Source organism: Musca autumnalis, unplaced genomic scaffold (genome assembly GCF_047663935.1).
Source record: "Musca autumnalis isolate F117 unplaced genomic scaffold, ASM4766393v1 scaffold_1, whole genome shotgun sequence".
Lineage (NCBI taxonomy): Eukaryota > Metazoa > Arthropoda > Insecta > Diptera > Muscidae > Musca > Musca autumnalis.
In genome coordinates, this window is record NW_027411644.1 from 330,521,922 (window position 1) to 330,542,292 (window position 20,371).

The 20,371-nt window shown below is 33.2% G+C and overlaps 2 protein-coding genes across 3 annotated transcripts in view; one reads left to right on the plus strand and one right to left on the minus strand.

The window, feature by feature from the left end:
* The window catches only part of LOC141390175 (uncharacterized), a 46,963-nt gene extending 30,267 nt beyond the window's left edge, over nt 1-16,696 (plus strand). The window contains exons 2-3 of one of the 2 annotated variants that reach the window (XM_073962875.1): nt 8,436-9,377; nt 11,839-13,028. In XM_073962875.1, the coding sequence (XP_073818976.1) occupies nt 8,436-9,377; nt 11,839-12,737 (1,841 nt within the window). In that variant the 3' untranslated portion in view covers nt 12,738-13,028. Of the gene's footprint in view, nt 1-8,435; nt 9,378-11,838; nt 13,029-15,198 lie in introns of those variants that run through there. The other variant, XM_073962876.1, reaches the window with a different exon arrangement.
* Rpn7 (regulatory particle non-ATPase 7) lies at nt 16,659-18,097 on the minus strand. Its single transcript, XM_073962877.1, has one exon. It carries the CDS (start codon nt 17,936-17,938, stop codon nt 16,769-16,771), a length of 1,170 nt encoding a protein of 389 aa, XP_073818978.1. The 5' UTR covers nt 17,939-18,097; the 3' UTR covers nt 16,659-16,768.
* Nucleotides 18,098-20,371: the final 2,274 nt, after the last annotated feature.

The following is a 20,371-nucleotide window of genomic DNA, read 5'->3' on the forward strand; positions in this document are numbered from 1 at the left end:
CATATTTGTATTGAAAACGTACCAATATCTTACAATAACCAAGCTAAATAATCTTTAAGAGTTCATTGGTGTTATCGACGTGAATGTCCGCCTAGGGTGGACGTTTATCTTTTAAATTAATAAATAATTATTTATCATTTTCGAAAGCTATTGCTTTGGATCTTGCCACAATATTATAGAATTTTTGATTTTTATTTTCCATTCAAATTAAATTTTTAAGTTTAGCTTTTATATCTACTATGCCTCAAATTGAAAAATTGTAATGATAATAGGATGCAATCGCTCTACAAGCCACAATTATTTTCCAATCTATAAAAAAATACCAGTTCATTGTTGTGGCGATAAAACGAATCCAACAAAAATGTTAATATTAGGTACCTATAACACCGTCCGACAGCCAAAGTTACACATGAACCGGAATATATGTATACTCATGAAACTATAGGAAAAATGGAGTAAACTGACACTTAAGATTTTTCGTTTTCTCATCCTGTTGACCTTTTAAAGGACATTCAAATTTCAAAGGACTAAATTTTTCAAAAAATATTTTAATATTTTATATGTTTTTTATAATTTTTTCTCGAGGTTGGTCTACAGATATGAAACTGATCAAAATTGAAGCAAACAACCAACTACAAAAATGTTCCTTAGATCTCAATAAACATGTTTTTAGAACATACGAACTCTGTAGAAACAGTGCTTACAGTTTAAAATATCAAAACAAATTCGATTTTTATCCTTTTTCTCTTTTCAAAACATAATCAATAACAATAAAATAGCAATGATCAGTCAACAACTTGCAGGAATATACGAGCTGACTATGAACGGTCCTTGTCTGTAAACCAAAACCCTAGAAGCAATTATAAAGGAAATTTAATTTAATAAAAAAATGGCTTATAAAGCTAGGGTAGTGATATTTCGGGAAGTGTTGCCCTACATAAAGATATTAACATATATTTTCCTGAAAAAACAAAAATTGCAGGATGTTTTCAAATGATTTTCTAGTATTAAATTTTTCAAGGACATTTTTGATGTCCTTCTTGTCCTTAAATGAAATAAATGAAAATTATTTGTGAAGCCAATATTCTCCTCATTAATATCACACCAACACAAGCATCGTGCAATGAGTACAAGTATTTCAAATATTTTTTTTTTTTTTTTTTTTTTTTTTTTGAAAATTTGTGTGCTTTGAAATTTGAATGTCCTTTAAAAGGTCAACAGGATGAAAAAACGAAAGATTTTAAGTGTTACTAACTTATTTTTTTCTATAGTTTCAGACGTATAGCGTTCGGGTTATGTGTAACGCAATTTTTTTTTTTCAAAATTGTAGTAATACGCCGTGCTCTTGAATCAAATTCAAATGGAAGGTGCTTACAGCTGGGAAGTTTTTGCGGATTCTGAAACTACAATGTTCATAGATGAGAAAAATCAAAAAAGTAAAAAAATCGCCGGAGCACTTTTTAAATAAATCGCTGTTTAGGTTTTCACGATTTTGCTTAGAAACCGCAAGTCCTATCAAAATGAGACTGAAGAAAATGTTGTAGGTATGCAAATTCTCTACAAGATTGACATTTACGGTATTTTCGTAGGTTTTACCATTTTTGAGATATTGAAGTTCAAATTAGGACAATGCACTGACTATCGCCCCCTTTTAAAACAATGTCATGAAGGGTGCGCCTTAATTAACTTTTAATGAAAACCGCTTACACAGGGGAAATTTTTGTGAATTCTAAAAGAGCAATGTTCATATATGAGAAAAATCCAAAAACAAGAAAAAAACGCTGTAGGGATTTTTAAATAAATCGCGGTCAAAAATCACATTTTTAGGTGTTTTTTAGGTTTTCACGATTTTGCTTGGGAACACCAACTCCAATCGAAATGGAGCTAAAGAAAATGTTGTAGCTGTGAAAATTCCCTACAGGATTGAAGTTTATGATTTGTTATCAGGCTGTACCATTTTTAAGATAAAGAATCTCAGTTTACATTTTTAGGTTTTTTGTTAGGGTTTCGCGATTTTCCTTGAATACGGCAAGTCTTATATATCATTAAAGTTGTAAAACCCACGAAAATATCACTAAGGTCTGTCTATCTTGTAGAGAACTTTGATAGCTACAACATTTTCTTTATTCCCATTTTGATAGCACTTGCGGTTTCCAAGCAAAATCGCAAAAACCTAAACAACCCCTAAAAATGTCAACTTGAATCGCGATTTATTTAAAAAGCGCTCCGGCGATTTTTTGTTTTTTGATTTTTCTCATCTTTGAACATTGTAGTTTCAGAATCCGCAAAAACTTCCCAGGTGTAAGCACGTTCCATTTAAATTTGATTCAAGAGCACCGTGAATATCTATATTGGATCAATATCAAAATCGGGTCCGATTTTAATCATTTTTGTCGGACTCGTTTTTTCAGCCACAACAATGAACTGGATTTTTTTTCCTCAATCGGAAAATGAGCGATTTGCTAAAAATTATGGGGCGCCATGCTACGAAAATAAAGATCGGTCATTGGACACGGCTTATCGGTAACCTATCGTCATAAATTTTTGTAGACATCGTTTTTTAGCCACACCAACTTAAAATTTCATATGTAAGGTTTTTGGATGAAAAGGAAAAAATAATGGCGAGTGAACAAAATGCCTAAGGCGTGAAGTGAGTTTTGAAGTGTGTCTCAGAACAAATCCGAATATTTTTCATAAATTTTCACACTACTTGGAAATTGTCTTCTGCTTCGTGCCAGATTTTTAAGTTAAACCAAAGATCTGGCTCGATTTTAGCCTAATTTTGCTATTGGAGCGACCCAATGGTAAGAAAACTTTCCTGCAAAAATTGTTAATATAGAACCACAAATTGTATTATATTATGTATGGTTCCATTTGATTTTTAGTATTTTCCGAGATTATAGTTTTCCTTAAAGGGCATAAAAAGTTCGGGCCAGACGAACTTGACGTCTATTTTACAATGTCAGTTGTTATAAATATGCTGAAATTGATATATATTTTATGAAGGTCACCGAAACAACTTTATTGAAATTGTAAAATGGCTCCATTGGAGTGCTAATTAATACGATATATGATTATTTTGGACTGAGAGAAACTTCAATATATTGAAATTGTAAAAAGGCTCCATTGGAGTGCTAATTAATACGATATATGATTATTTTGGACTGAGAGAAACTTCAATATATATATACAAGAATTTTGAAGCATATAAAATATTTTGAAATTATAAATCTGAGAATACAAATGCAGAATTTTGAAATTGATTTAACAAAGAAGAATAATTGAAAAATCAGACCTGTCATATTGGGTAATTCAAAAGGAATAGATAAGCTAATTGCTGCCACATACAGTATGCAATGTTCATATTCGTACACCCCTAAAAATTTGATAAAATCGTGACTATGTATGTAAAATATGGAATTATTTTATGTGCAAATATGAAACAATTGATGGGAATTACTACAACGAAGAAAAGGAATAACAAACCAAATTTTTAATTTATTCTATCAGGTATGTGTAGATGGCGCCTGTGTGGGCGGCAAAGTACATATTCGTACACCTTTAAGCACTATATATGATTAACTATGACTATTTTATCCCTAATTTTGGATGAAAATTGCTAATATGGAATTAGTAATGATTTTATTCAATTTTTATGAGTGTACGAATATGAACTTTGCATACTGTATGTACACTGGAAACAATAAGTAGAAACACAAACTTTCATAGCTACATGGGAAATGTGAAGCATATAAGACTATGAGAATGAAGATATGAAATCGAAGTATAAAATGGACCTCCAAACTGTCGTGGATGAGCCTGTGACATGATTTGAACTGATTTTTTAATAATAAACACTCATTTTTAACATCTATGCCCCTGATGTAAATAATTGGGCTTTGGTATTAAAAATAGTTCTCAAGTCAAATTACGAAGCGACGCAATCGTTTCCTGTATCAACCCAGACTTAAAATGTCTCGATTGATTTCTCGAAAATATCTATCCGTTCGTTCATTCTATCTATTATTCGTTCGTTCATCTATGTGTTTACTTATCTGTAACTGAGTGGATTTTTCTGATTGGTCCATGCGCGTCCCTTTAACTGGCTATCTATCTATCAGACAGACGTGTTAAAATACGAAAGCATACAAAAAAAAAAAAACAATAAATTTGTGATTATTGAGAACAAGTGATAATATTGTTTTTAAGTAGATGTGTTCTGATGCTGTTTTGTTCACTGCCGGCCCCTGTAGCCTGCCTTTAAGTTGTTTTTTTAAGATTTTAATATAATTAAGTACAGTTCAACAGCGTGTCTGTATGTATTTATTTATGTATATTTTTGTTGTTGTATTGTCTCTTATCGAAAATATTTTTATGTATTGATTTAGTATTTGTACTCGTTATTACTTTACGTGAAGCGATAACATCTTATAGGAATATGACTGACCTCTTTTTTTGTTGTACGACGCCGAGCTGATGATCATCTATCGCGTCAATCACATTGTGATCTCTAAATGAAATTAAACAAAAAAAAAAACTATAGTGCTCATGTTACATACGCAGCAACAACTATGAATTTTAGTAGAAAAACATCTAAAAATGTATGCTCGGTTATCTTCCACTCCTTACAGGATTTTTCTTTGGAATAACACTTCTGGTGTCACTGTATTTTAAGCCTACCAAGAATCGTCAAGGCGTAATCATTCTTCGGTCGATTTTTTAATGCTACGTTTATCGGAAATGGTTTGGTAATATTTTTTTAATCAATCGATGAAGAACTGGATTTTAATAAGCCCACATAAATATATGGCATATTCTTTATTTTTCGAGCTAGAGTTCAAACCGATTTAAAAATGTCAGATTGGGACTAAAAGATAGTAACTCAAAATATTGAAATTTTAACTTTTTTATTAAAAAAGATACATGGATGATCAACTCTACCCACTGTAAAAATCTCCCATTGCTTTGTTTATCTCTGCATCAGCGTTGCCAGTATTTTTTAGACTCTTTTCCCCAACTTGCCCAAAACTTTTCCCCAAAATTCCCCAGATTTTATTGAATTTCCTCAAAAAAATCCCCAAATTTTTTTTAACAAATAATTAAAAAAATCGAAAGTAGTTTTATTTTACTATTGAAATTCATATCATTAAACTTGAAAGTATTCTATACACTTATATATGAATTAAATTAACGATATTGAAAACTTCACTTTCAAGTGATTCAGAATCATTAGAGGGTCAAAATGTCTACAAAAAATGGACTTGTTAGAAAATTGATTATTTATTCTAGTAACTCGTACTGCATTTTAAGAATTACTTGTTGGAACGGAAAGCATATTTTGTCTCGGCCCACACTAAAGTAATTTCAATGAAATTTTGACATGAAACTTTGCATTTTTTGGGAAAAATGCATAATTTCAAGAAACTAGTGTACACGGTTTCATTTGTTCTGCAATTTTGCTTTGTTGCAATATTCGTATGAAACAAACAGACCGTTTTAATTTACATTTTCTTTTACTTTCATGTCAAAATTTCAGTGAAATTACTCTTAGTGTGGCCCGGGACTTAATACCATTTCCAATTTACGAATGATAACTTTCTCCATTGCGATTCTTAAACAATCGTGGAGATTTTTGTGTTGACAACTGAAAAGGTTCGTATAGAGCTAAAATTGTGTTAACCCTGTGAATTGCTGCAAATATTGGGGTAAAATTGCTTGTAAGGTTAATAATTGCATATTTGTAGGCATCGGTTACAGCATTTGCACTAACAGCGTTTAAGATATTCGGCACTGGTCTTTTTAACTTTAATAATTGTTTACTCAAAAAAAGTACAAGTCAAAATTAAAGCCTAGGTCCATGGCTCCTCATGGTAAATATGCCGAGTCGTTTTCGATCGATTCCACTATTTTTTCAATATCTTCTTAATTTTTTATAAATGGTTTCAATATTCGAGTGCACAGGGAAAATGCATATTTGCAGTGTGCATCGGTTTGAAAACTTAGATTAAGGCCCGTTCTTATATCTTTTCTTTAAAATCCCTTATTGTTATACCTTATTTTAAGAAAAATAAGGAATTAAGTTCGCATTACCAGGAATTTGTTATTACATCTTCCATTCCATTTCAAGCAAAACAGTCTGTATACATAAAATTTACTCAAATCGGATTGGTTGATTCGAATTTGCTCTCAAATTTTTCTTGTTTTTGGGCGCACTTTAAATTTTAAAAGGAACACAAACTTGCTTTCAATTTATCTGACACTTCTTATTAAAGCAAACTTGCAGGAATATAAAACGGGTTATCTGTCCGATATCGGCTAACATTTAACTACAAAAAAAGGATATAATAACGGGCCTAAGCATATTTATCTCTTTTATAATTGGAGCCATGAATGTTAAATAAAGTTTAATTTCATCATTGCCCACCAATCTAGAAACCATTTCTGCAGTTAAGTCCCCTTCAGCAGTAGAAATGATGGAAAATGTTATTTCAATTCAACCCACTGTTCTAGTACGCTGTCAGTCGTCGAACCGCATGATAACTTTTCAAATCTGTCATAAATTATTACAGCTGCGACCAGTTAGTATATGATGCATATCATTTGTGCGTCACGCGTGCGCTAATACTATTCACGTACTGAAATTAAAAAAGATCAGATAATCTGAAGTAATTAGTCAAAAAAGAAATTCCCCAAAAATCCCCAAAGATTTTTCAGATTTCCTCAACATTTTCCCAATTCCCCAAGTCGAAATTTTTTTCCCCATTTCAAATAAAAATTCCCCAATTTGGGGAAAAATCCCCAATACTGACAACGCTGCTCTGCATTTTCTGCATTTCTTCTCTCTCTTCTCTTCTCAAAAATAGAACATTTTGAGTTACTACTCTTTTGTTGAATAGGGACGTTACCTATTAAGAACACATACGTATATACTCGTAGTTATACCCTCAGCATTTAAGCTAACGAGCAAAATGTGCCTCATCGAAATAATGTTTTAGACCCCAAGTATGTTTGGACGAAATCCGTTTCAGACAATTTAGAGTTGATTAGCAATGTCCATTTGTCTGTCTATCTGGCTGGAGCGTACAATAACTCTCGAACGGATTAACTGATTTGGTCCTAAATTTGGCCTTTGTATGTAATATTTTCTTCAAACTTTGTTAAAGTTCCAAGATGGGTCATATATGTTCAATCCTTCAGGTACCTCCCCCACAAAAGTTCAAAGCTTTTCGCTAAAATGGTGTGCACGATAACTGTCGAAGACAGTAACTAATTTGTTCTATACTTTTCACATCATAATGTTTCTACCAGATATATAATATATCAGGTTCGAATATGGAATATATCCACTCCTTTGGGTACATCTCACACAAAATTTCGGAAAAGTGCACTTTAAGAACAACTCTCGAAGCTTTTTTTGCAACAAATTGTTTTGCTGTTGTTGTAGCAGCATGAAACCTACGTGGAAGCATAGGTTTGATGCTGGCTTGGCAGTCGCTCGCTGAAGCACTATAGTTTCGGGTCAATCCGATCCGAAAGAACTTGCTGCCGTGGGATTGTGTAACAGATTGTATTCGCTGCCCCGTAAAATTCTACGGCCACTATATGTTGGTTGGTGCGTACGACAACTTCAGAACTGGATACTGGGTTTTCCAAACATGTCATATATGTAGTAATATTTCTGCAAATCTCAAAGTTTGATGATGGTACTTATCGGTCTACTCTTTCTGGTACCTACCCCACTAAAGTTCAATAATATTCGCGATATCTCATAAATCTGTTTGCCGGCATATGTGTATTCCAAATGAATTTGAAATTTCGTCGTCAATGCCCAACTGTTAGAGATGGACAGTGGGTAAATACCCGGTAAATTGGGTAAATGCCCATTTGTGGGTATTTATTTGGGTATTTACTATATTGAATCGCCAATACAAAATCTTACACCCTATTTCTGGGTTTAGGGTTGTGAAATCGTTTCAAAATGTATAGTTTACATGAACCCAGAGACGCCATTTCCAATACCAGATGTTCTCTTGATATAAATCAGATTTGAGCCAAATTTCGTCAGCCTACGTGGTTCGGCAGTTAAAGAGTTTTTATATATGTCCGATTTCAATGAAATTTGGAATGTGTGACGGTTTTGGCCCATAACTAAATGTGCCAAAATATATCGAAATCGCTTCAGATTTGGGTATAGCTCCCATATATATTTTCATCCGATTTCAAGTATTTGATTCGCCAATCACGTTATATATGCCCAATTTCAATGAAATTTGAAATGTGTGACGGAATTTGGCCTACAAGTAAATATGCTGCGGGGTAGCGAAGCGCATCGGGTTCAGCTAGTTTCATATTAAAATGCAACACTATTTTTATTAAATAAATAAAATAAAATAAAATTATTTCTAATTCTAAACGAAATTTCTCCTTCATTACAGTTATTCTCAAAGATGTATCGTATACAATTATGTGTGAACTTTTGGAGTTCATGTACCAGGGAGTAGTCAATGTCAAACATACGGAGTTGCAAGCGTTCATGAAAATTGGCCAGCTGTTACAAATTAAAGGTTTAGCTACGAATACATCATCTTCGTCGGCAGGCCATTCATTATCGGAGAAATCGAATTCAAATGCTAATGCCAACGAAGAAAGAGAACCGTCACAACCTTCCAGTTCACCACCAAAATCTGCTGCATCACCAAACATTGAGGCGGTGAATCACAACGAAAATCCTACCAATAATTCCGAAAAACAATCACAAACCAATACCAGTGCAACTACAAGCTCAAATACGCCACAAAGAATACAATCGCCAGACATGTCGTCTCCTGCCTCGCCTTCTCTTAATATATCCAGTGTTAGTCAAAAACAGAGCGACAGCCATTTACATCAGAATTTCCATTCAACTGCTGGCAGTTCGGGACTCAAGCGGCATTTATCGGACTTTAATTCGGATTCTCTATCTATATACTCTAGGAATAAGAGTCGTCGTGCGACTATGCCTACAGATCAAAGTAGCGATAACAATGAGGGATCCGATGTTGGTGGCAGCAGTAGCATGGATCAAATGAATGCCGAAGATTTTTTTATGCCTCATATGTCGATGGTGGAAGGACGTTATGATATAAATAGTGTGAAAAGAGAGGGCTCTGAACACCACCTGAATACAAATAGTAGTTCGAGTGCAGCAGCTGCTGCTGCAGCCGCAGCTTCCTTGCGCAACTCATTCAATCCGGCAGCCTTTGGTTTAGACTATACGTTCTATAAAAACAGCAATAGTGGTTCTGCCTCGACTATGGCCCAAGAATTTCCCAACGAATTGAATATATCCGGTAGTGACTATTCTAAAGGATTTGCCAATCACATGGATATACCACCAAGTAAGTCGACATTTTATTATTGTTTAATTCCTGTTTGTTTATTCGTAGCATTAGCTTTTTGTGTTTCCTTTGTTTTGTCTTTTCTTCTTCGGGTATTTGGTGTCTGTGGTAATTATTTTGGGTTTAGTTTCGAGACATTCACTAACATATTTCCAATACTAATGGAAACAAATCATTTGGTCATTTAAGTTATTAATATTATATATCAAATAACACAGTATAACTTATTTACACATATAACAATAACAACAACAACTAATATACATACAATGTTGAGACGTCTGATAATCGTTGATAATCCTATTTTATATCACCTTTTTTTACAAATATTATTTGCAAGTCGGTAAATAGTTTCGGAATTGTAATCTCTAATCAGAATTGAAATGATGACACTGATATTTCGACGACATGTATGTCTATTGTATTGACCCCTTACCTTAAATTAGTAAAAATATTAATGTGTAAATATTATTTGTTATTGCTAGTTGGCCAGGGCTAATATGGCGTAGTTTAAGCGTATTCAGGCTAATCGAAATGTTAAATAACAGTATACTTCGTTTTCGAGTGTATTCTGCATTCTAGCTTAGAACATATCAGTGTTGCTCAGATTTTGCAAAAGCGCCTTCTGTGGCGTGCAACAACAACATTTCTAAAATGATTTTGCACTTTTGCAAGATATATTGTAATGTAAAGATTTTTCTCTCACAACTTCGAAAAATAAAGCTTCGTTAAAACCCGATTGATATTTACATCCTGTTTATGTGACTATTTCATTATATATGTATGGACGCCTCAGGCTTTGCAACTTAACAAATTTGACACATATTTTTCTGTTTAGTACGAACATGTTTTATAAACTGGCCCGTCACGATATACAGTGGTGGCCAATACATTTGCAACAAAATTAACTAAATTGCACGTTTTAGAAAAATTTCTGTAAAATATTTTTTGAAGGACAATTCAGGTATTTTCTTGCAATTATTTATAAAAAGTTTAGACACGACATCCAACAAGAATTATAGAATTGAAAATACATAAAACGCCTTAAAATTTAATGGTCAAAACATATGCAACTGGGCCAAATCGCATGCAAAAGTCTATTTTTTTTTAAATTTTTTGAGAGTAGCTGCATTTTTCATAATGTAAATGAATTCATTAAATTATATTTGTAATTATAAATTTTAAAACCAGAGTATATATAATAATAAAATAATTATTCCACAAACATCCCATAAGGGACAATGGAGACTTCTCTCATATCAATCAGTGCACTCCGATTCATATTAGCTCAATGATATGGGACCTACAGTTTATCGCCGAGTCCGAACGGCGTGTCTAAGACACCACTTTTGTAGAGAAGTTTTACATGGCTGAAATACTCAGGAAAACCAGAGTAGATGTTATTCAAATCAATTTATTTTTAATTTTAAATCATTTTTTTAATTTTTAACATTAAATAAATGCAGTTTATATTCGATTTAATATTTGTTAACATAGGCTTTATATAACAATTTGAAATCAAATTATGTACATTATATTTATTGTAGTATACTAGTCACATATGGCCATTTGTCTTGGCTTTGAAATGAGTAAATAGTAATAATAATAATAATAATAATAAAAATAATAATAATTAAAAATACGATATCAGATAAACGTACTTAATCGTGGGAGTGGCGGGTCTAGCGGAGGGGCACGAGCATGGGTGCTAGGGTCAGAAACTTATGAAATAATGGAAATTTCTTGACATTAAAGTTTTGGGTTTAATAAAAATCAGAGTGCAGTTACATCGTTTATTAGCAAACGTCAGAAGTCGGGGTGCCGAAGAGTGAGTACTACTGATCTATTGACGTTATAACTGCCCAAAACAAAAACAAAAAATTTTAGTCATATTAAAAATGATATTTAAAAAAATATTGAAGATTTTTGCATGCGATTTGGTCCAGTTGCATATGTTTTGACCATTAAATTTTAAGGCGTTTTATGTAATTTCAATTTTTTTTTTATAATTCTACTTGGATATCGTGTCAAAACTTTTTATTTTCTTATACTTGAAGCATTGACCTATCAATAATTGCAAAAAAAAATACCTGAATTGTCTTTCAAAAAAATATTTTACAGACATTTTTCTAAAACGTGCAATTTTGTTGCAAATGTATGTATGTATATGATACAAATTCAACTGAACTTAATTTCAACATCCAAGCACATTTATATACAATACGACGGTGTATTTATTAGAATCAGTATTACCGTTACGGCACTTTCCAATTTATTACAAAATTGCTGCACATAATGTTTTGAATATATTATAACAGTATTAGTTGCTTTTTTTCTGTACAGACATTCTTATTTTAATTTTGTAAATAACAAAAACAAATTTAATAAAATGATTCAAGTTAATATAAACATTTTTTCTATACCAAATTCTTGTCTTGCTCATTTACCTGTCCACGCTTAGATTGTCCCAATGTGGTGATGTTGAGTTCAACATCTTTACTTCACGGAAATTGTGTTTTCAATCGCAATAATACCGTGGCCACACAACAGGGCATGAAGACTTACTGGTTGTGCAAATCATATCGGATTAGTATGTGTCGAGCTCGTTGCATAACGCATCAAGGGAAGATTATATCTGCTACAGGAGTCCACAATCATCCTCCACATATGAGAGGTAATAATGCAGGTGCTCCATCCATGAATGAGGTCAATGTTGCTAGCAGCAGTAGTACCAATATAAGTGGTGGTGGGCCACCGCCTGGACGATTTTCTCAAAATCTAACCGCTCCCAGTGGAAATATTTTTCAAACCAATTTCCATGGACCACATCATGGTCATCCCGTGTCACCATCAACACCACCTTCCATGCAACACTCAACATTTTCAACAGCTGAGGCCGCCGGTGCAATGAATCCGAATAGTTCACACCACTTTGTCCAGATGACACCAAGTCTAGGACAACATCAGCTAACAAATTTACATCCACCGCCACCACCACAACTACCGAACACAACAATGCATGCACAATCTCATGGTAGCTATGAAATATCCCCAACATCTTCAGCGGATCACAATCGTATATCTAATGCCCAAGTATACGATGGTAGCGGGAAATCTCAGAAGGCTCTTTTAAATGATGATCATATAACGGTACAGAATGCTGCAGAGCTATCACCACCTTCACACCATATGCACGACGAGGGAGATCACCAACAAAATGACAAATCCTCAACAGAACATCATCATTCACAACAACAACGGCACAATAAGCAGCAACACGAGCCTGTTCTAGTAATAGATTCCATTACCATATCCCCAGGCGGTCATAGTGGTCATAACTTTAAAATGGAGCCTTTATAAATGATACTATGTAATAAAAATGCGGACATTAATGGATGAATATGTACAGAAATGTGTAGCTTAGTAAAGGTCTTATAAATATTTCTTAGTTTTGTCGCAACATCTTGTTTCTTCAGGTGGTGATGCAATTTTTTTTGTTGACGAAAATTATTTATGAAAATTTATTAAGTCTTATAATATTTAATTAATTACTTTAATTGATTTTAATTCAAAAAAACAATAGAAGTACGACATTTATTATATTTTTGTGGAATACGAGAAAAAATATAAATACAAATAATAAAATAAAAATTGTATATTATTTATTAGTGATTTGTCTTAAACTAATTTAAAGGGAAATAGAAAAAAACATTTGGCGTGCATTCATAATAAATAATCTAAGGGCAATATATTAACACAACTAAGTTTGCAGTAACAATAAAGTTACCGAAAACAAAAAAAAAAAAAACTTTCTAAAAAAATAAAAATGGCTTTCCACCGAATGTTGACACTTTTGAAGACTATTGGCGAGAATATCGTTGTATAAATTCTACCTAATTAAATACTAATGAATTTATACTTTTTACAAAATTCTATATTTAAATATCATTGCAGTTTTTAAATTGATTTGGTAAGGGGATATTTTAAACAGCTTGCTGAAGGACACATTCGGCCTTTTTCACTATGTCGTAAGAAAATGATTGCGAACGAAAAACACCTAAACTTTGGTTTTCATGGCAGTATTGACTTTGTGTTTGCTTTAAAACAACTACAAAATTTAAAAAATCATACACAAGTTTAGTTGTTTTTCTTTCGTTTTCATTTTCGTTCGACATAGTGAAACAAGCTGATTGCTTAATTCAATGATGACCACCAGCCTGTCAAAGATCGACCTCAGATTCGGATGCTACCAAAATTTGCTTGCATCCATCGTTTTAAAAAATTATGTTTTCCACTCTTTCTCAGAGAGTTTAAAAGTTAGTCCCAATTTACATTAGGCGAGTTTACTTGCGGCAATTGTCAGTTTGATGGAGAGAGAGGTGAGGTATATGGCAACCCTTTACTTCTCAACACCCTCTCTCACCCACAAACTGAAAATTGCCGCAAGTAAACTCGCCTAAAGTAAATTGGGACATACATCTATTGCTCCCGTACTTTTTATTACACTATTAATATATTGAAATATAATAATACACTCCACGTCACTAGAATAGAACACTTAAATTTTTGTTAATGTTATCTTATTTATCCCTAAACGAATGAATCTGCGTTTTAAATCTTGTAGGGGTTTAAAGTCTATGATGTTCCGTATCAAACATAGAAAATCAATTTTCCGATAGTACTATGAAAAATAGGCATTTATTTTTGGTCGTCAGGATAGAACAGTCACTTTATTGTTGCGAAAAGTACTAGAATTTCCGTCAGCGTATTTAAATAACGGTTGTTTTCGTATCAGATTATCATCCTCCAAATCTGGAGCATATTTCCAAACCTTTAAACGGCAGACTTGTTCGCGGAAGAAACATTTTATTGAACAAAACATCAAGGTTTTTGTAAGAAATTTTTACGTTTTTCATAATTATTTTGAAAATGTTCCATCTTATCAGCATCCGAAAGACTCGATTGTATCCGTCTAGGTTGTCTGTGTCATATTCTATCTTATTGTGAAGAAATATGACATAACTGCGCAACTCCTATTGATATTCCGAGATGTTTCAAATATCTGTCAATTTAAACCCTTTAACGCTGTTATTTCGGTGTTCGCGGAATTATTTTTAGGTTTTCTTTGGTGGAAAATGATTAGAAAGCCTTGTTTTATCGACTGAAAGAAAGTTCTGCGTTAATATATCAAAAAGCTAATTTTTTCTGTGTTTGATACGGAACATCATAGACTTTAAATCCCCACACGATTAAAAACGCAGATTCAATCGTTTAGGGATAAATAAGCTAACATTAACAGAAAATTAGGTGTCCTATTCTACTGACGTGGAGTGTATGTAATAAAATCCACATTTTGTATAAACGAAGGTATACAAAAACAAAACGACTATTAGAAATAATTACATATACATATATATATTTTTAATTTCGTCACTTTTAAATTTTCGGCAACATGAATGATGTGTGCGGTAAGTATTGACATTTTTCAAGCTTTTTCCTGTCTGAATTAAAAACAGCAATAATACATAAATTGTTGCTGAGATCTAGTACAATTTACATAATAATACATTTTATTTAACATTTTTATTGTGGCGTTTTCCATTTGGGTCATATGTAATGCATGAGATTGTCCATCCACATTTTCAATTCATTTCATACAAGGGGTCATCATCTATTACTAAAGCATTTCCAGATCATTCCTTTTCATCTTAAGCGGTATTTACATCATGCTTCATACATCTAACGGGTAAAATCAATGTATTTATAATTTCTCGAATACACTTGTTACTGATACAAACCCTTCCCTTAACTCTATATTTAGTTAATCCCGGTGAGCGTTGGTTCCAAGGGAAATTAGAATTTATGCTGAGTCAGCGCGGCAAGCCATTACTCGTCCACGATGGTCACACATTTGGCATTCAATATGTACGCAAAGACAAGAAATACTGGCAATGTAATTTGTCGCGTAAATTCAATTGCAAGGCACGCGTCACTACCACAGACACCGGTGAAATAATCGTGACCAACAATGAACACTGTCACACTGAAATTCGTCAACATTTACGCAAAGACTATCAGCGCAACAAAGTAATGATGAGTGCCCTCATTAATTTAAGCACAAACCGATTGGCTGTGGAAAATCTTAGGCGACACAATGTGAATAGCATTGCCAGTAATTTGAGTAATTTAGTGGCCGCCAGTGGTGGTTCTCCTTTGGCTCTACAATCACACATGGAAGCGGCAAATGCAATGGCCGGTACACTTTTGGATTTAGGCAAGAGATCGATGTCCTTGGACAACGGGGATCATATGAAACTTAATCACCATCAGCAGCAACAACAACAACATCAAATACAATCCCACCTAGAACCTAGAAGCACGCATGACTTGGAAGATGTGTCATCGCTACCCGATGAACAACCGCTCGATTGTGGGATACGTTCTTCAGATCGCGAACGTTTTGAACGTGACCCTAGAAACTATAAGCAAGATACGTTAATAGAAACATATAACGATTCACAAGTACACCATCCTCCATCACCAAATAATAGCAACAACAATACCATCAATACCCATGAGAATCCCGAATGGGCCTGTAAGAATGAAACAACAATTTGATTGCTCATGAGTTTGAAGAAATAGTCATCAATAAATTCAAAAAGACAATTATAAAGCATTCGTAAAATGCGTATTTGCATACTCTGCATGAATTTAGTACTACATTGGTACCCCCACAATTGACATACATTTTCAAAGCAATGCTTAACATTTTAATAGAATTTTACACAGATTAAGAATTTGTTTTGTAAATTATCAATCACAACTAAAATAGTTATATTCCTGTCTACACCGCCAATTTTAAATAATAACTGAATTTATCGACAAAATTAAAAAATATATATAGTAGCTCAAATTTGCCGTTTCACAGCAAATAGTTAAAAGGAAAAATGTAAAATTGTAATAAATATATTTTCCCTTTTTTATTCCATCACATTTTTTTACTATTTACTTTAAATTTTCTTTGTTATACATATTCAAATACTCCAGTTACAAATAAATGTTATTAATTAAGAGCAAATCCAAAGAAACTTCCAAAGAATTTTAATTAAAGTAGCAAATAAGTAACTATTAATTAAAACTTATCACATGATATAGTAAATGTGTGTCATAATCTTTATAAATTCTTTCCTTAGTAGTATAGTAATGTAGCCTTTTGTTAATCTAGTAAAAATTTAAGAAGACAAAATGACAATATTTTAATTAATTGTAATTAAAACAAACTTTTTTAAATAAATTTTAAGGTTTTTTATTTGGGTAAATAATGTGTGTGTACATATTTTGTTTTATTTCGTTTCATAATGGTAGGTGAGAACAAAATATCGTATGGTTTTTTATATATTAATAACTCGACTAAGTTTCTGTATACGATTTAGCAGGAGATCACCCTGTTTAATTGTTGCCTGATATTGCCAATTTTTGCTATCGGGACGATTTGTTTCGACTATACCTCCCACACGGTCCACCTTTGCATGTAGCCGACCGGCAGCTATGAAACGCGACAGCTCTTGATCAATATAGTCCACACTGACTCCGAAAGCCTCAGCCATATATTGCAGAGTCAAAGACCGATAGGACTCCAAGAGTTGTGTGTAGGCCAAAATGCGCATTTCACGTACATAGAAACGATAATGGGGATGTGCAAGGTAATCTGTGCGGAGTACAACCTCCACCTCGGCTAAATACTTAAAGAAATCGGCATAGTGACAGTTATACAAGGAAAATAGGTAGCGCTTGACATCAGGCAGGCCATGAAGAACTTCTTGGATCTCGGCACCCTTGATAACTTTGTCCCGTAGCTCATTTCGTGGCAATGCTATCATAGCCACATACACGGTGTAGCGTACAAAAGTGGGATAATCCATTAATTCGTAAGAAGTGAATGTACTGACAGTATCCAAGAAGAATGTGGCAGCAGCTTTAAAGTCTCTCACAGCTACAGAATAAACTCCCTGGTACACCTTAAGACGATTGCGTCTATCCCAGTCGCCACCTTCTTCAATTAAATACTTGGCCTTCTCAATATTTCTGGTTATTAAGTCGTGATCCAAATAGAAGAGTCCCAAACGTATCAAATGGAATACAATGTCCAAACGGTGACCCAGCGATACAGTCTTCTCGTAGGTTTTACGAAAAGCTAATTCAGCAGCGGCTTTGTCTCCAATACGGCACAAATATTCAGACTTCTTCAAATTGGCTTCGCGAACTTCCATCTCACCGAGATTTTTCTCAGCATCCTCGATAGCTTCATCGAGTTTTTCCAAATCCTTGGTATTCTGCTCCTTCATTTTGTCCAGTAAACTTTTGTCGACGGTCCAACCGAGATCATTGCAGAGGTATTCATAGTATGGTGCCATACTGTCGGCTTTTACGGCTTCCAATAATTTGTTTTTGAGGACCGCATCTTGTTTGTGTTCGGACAATGTTAGCAGGAATTTGTATTGTGCCAATTCCAGTTTTGGATTCTTCTCCAAACCCTGTTCTTCCAAGTTTTCGGCTGGCATTTTGAAATTAGTTTCTGATGAATGTGGCACGAAGGTATTCAAAAATATTTATTTAATTTACTTAGATACAGTGTCGTTCAACGAAAAATTGCAAATCGCAAATCATCAACCAAGAAGAAGAAGACTACAAAACACAGAACAACAACAACATTTTGACCAGAAAACAATGCATAATGGGTAACGATTACTTTCCTATAAATTACGATTGCGAGAATTATCGTACAACATTTAAACTTCGTTTAGACTATACACTTATAATGATTAAGTACATTATCTCGATTTATTTGACATATGTATATTGTATGAACATGACAACTTAAATCCACTGGATGTGCATAATCTAAACGCGTTATTACCGTACATACATAGAGAGCAAAAATATGAATACAGAAAAATATCCCAATGTTTGGTTTACATTCGGCGTCTTTTCGTGATTTCGAAGGCGTTTCGTGATTTCGCGCGGAATCAAGCAAAATTTATCATGATTTCGCATACAAAAATGAAATCATCTCATTTCGTGATTTCCGCGAAATCAACTTCGAAATCAAAGTACACATGGTATACAACCCTGTTTTTGCCTAAACAAGTACAAACACGCTTCACGTATCACAATAAACAAGGTAGATGGTGAATTGCTGCAACAAAAAATTGTAGTATCAAAATATGTAAACAATGTGAAAAAAATATTAAATTACTTTGTTTCAATGCTATTTTTCATTGTGTTCTCATACGTTTTTAATGGTAATGTTAGAAAAAAGAGCGAATTGTCATAAAATTGCTTCTCCATACAAATTTCATAAAAAATACGTGAACGAAAAAATGACGGAAATTGTAAAAACTGCAGCAGAAATGTCAGAATCAACGTATCAGCTGTAGTATTTAGATGATAATGAACATGTTGCTAGTTTCTACTATGCCAAAATTGTATGGCAGAAAACAGGAGAATAGGGTATTATTCGGAGCTATTTTTGTTTAAAGAGAAGTAAAAGTCTATGTTCCTTTACTTACCTGAGGTTACCATATCTTACCATTTTTAACCTGCAAATCCATGGTAGAACAAATACAAGGTAAAGTTAATACTACAACAAATACAACTCGAACAACAACCACAAAGGAATTTGTTTTTGTTTGGAACGTTAGTGTCAAATATAAATGTAAACAAAATAAGGAAATGTCTATAAATTATTGGAATTTAAAAAACTAATAATTTTTCACATTTGATTGAATATTTTGAAAAACATAAATGAAAACTCGTTAGATTTTCAATTTGAATGTTTCCATATCATTCCACTAAATGCACAATATCACGCAGGAAGTCGAATTCTTGCAAAAATGTTTGGGGTCGCTCGTAATTCATTGAAAAAAGAGAAGCTGTTTCAATCTTTTGTTTTTGAAAACAAGAAGCAAATGTTTATTAGGGCTTTATTATTTTCAAGTTTAACAAAATACCACACATATTAACAAATATTGTACCGTCTCTATAAGTGGTGTTTTAGTGTGCGACATGTCGTTCGGACCTGGAGGAGGTTACATGTCAATGATATGAAGGAGTCTTTATGGGAAATTGTTTTTATTTCAGATGAATAATTTTTTTCTTAAAAAAATATATGTCCCTAATATACTTCGAACATAGAAATAAATATATAAAATGTCGTATGGAATTTGACACTAACACTACAGCCCAGTTCAGTCAGCTGGGTATTGCTGCTACCTTTTCTTGTTCTACCATGCTGCAAATCGTTCCTTTTCTTAAAAAGCATGCAATTTATATAAGAGCACTTCACCACTTTTACCATTTTTTGCAACTGTTACCATTTTTAGAAGTAAAGGAACATACCACTTCCTTGGTATCGGAGTACGGGAACGAATTTTTAACACTAAACGGGAAAACTGCTGCAAGTAGTAATATTTTGCAAGTTCTGAACACAACTTTTAATTATCAAAATTTATTATTATGATGTCTCGACGATAAAATCATTATTTATTTTTCATTTGTTAATACTATACACTATTAATACGATATATAGATAACTTTACAATGATTTTCGAAATAAAGTTCTGCATATGCATCTACCTTGATTATTGTCCTATGTTTGAAGTCAACAAAAAAATAAGTGTAAACACCGGGGTGTATTTCAGGATTTCGTGAAATCCAGTAGGTTTCGGAGCAAAAGTAGAAACCAGCTATAATCCATGATACAATAAGAAGGTAGCAGCAACTGCCGCTTTTGGTAACATAAGATGTCAAAATTAGACATAAATTCAATGCAATTGACACATTATGCTATGTTCCAGAACCTGCAAGAAGCTACTATTTTTTTACTACGATAACATTTTTTCCTTTATGTTATCGGAAAAAATATTAAAACTGAGTACACATTGCCAGTTTTGAATGACAGCTTTGTTGGTGCTTGCTAGTGTGGCCGTTCATGT

Bases quoted from the DNA above. Each gene is read 5' to 3' on its own strand.
- Rpn7 (XM_073962877.1), bottom strand. From the start codon at position 17,938: ATGCCAGCCGAAAACTTGGAAGAACAGGGTTTGGAGAAGAATCCAAAA.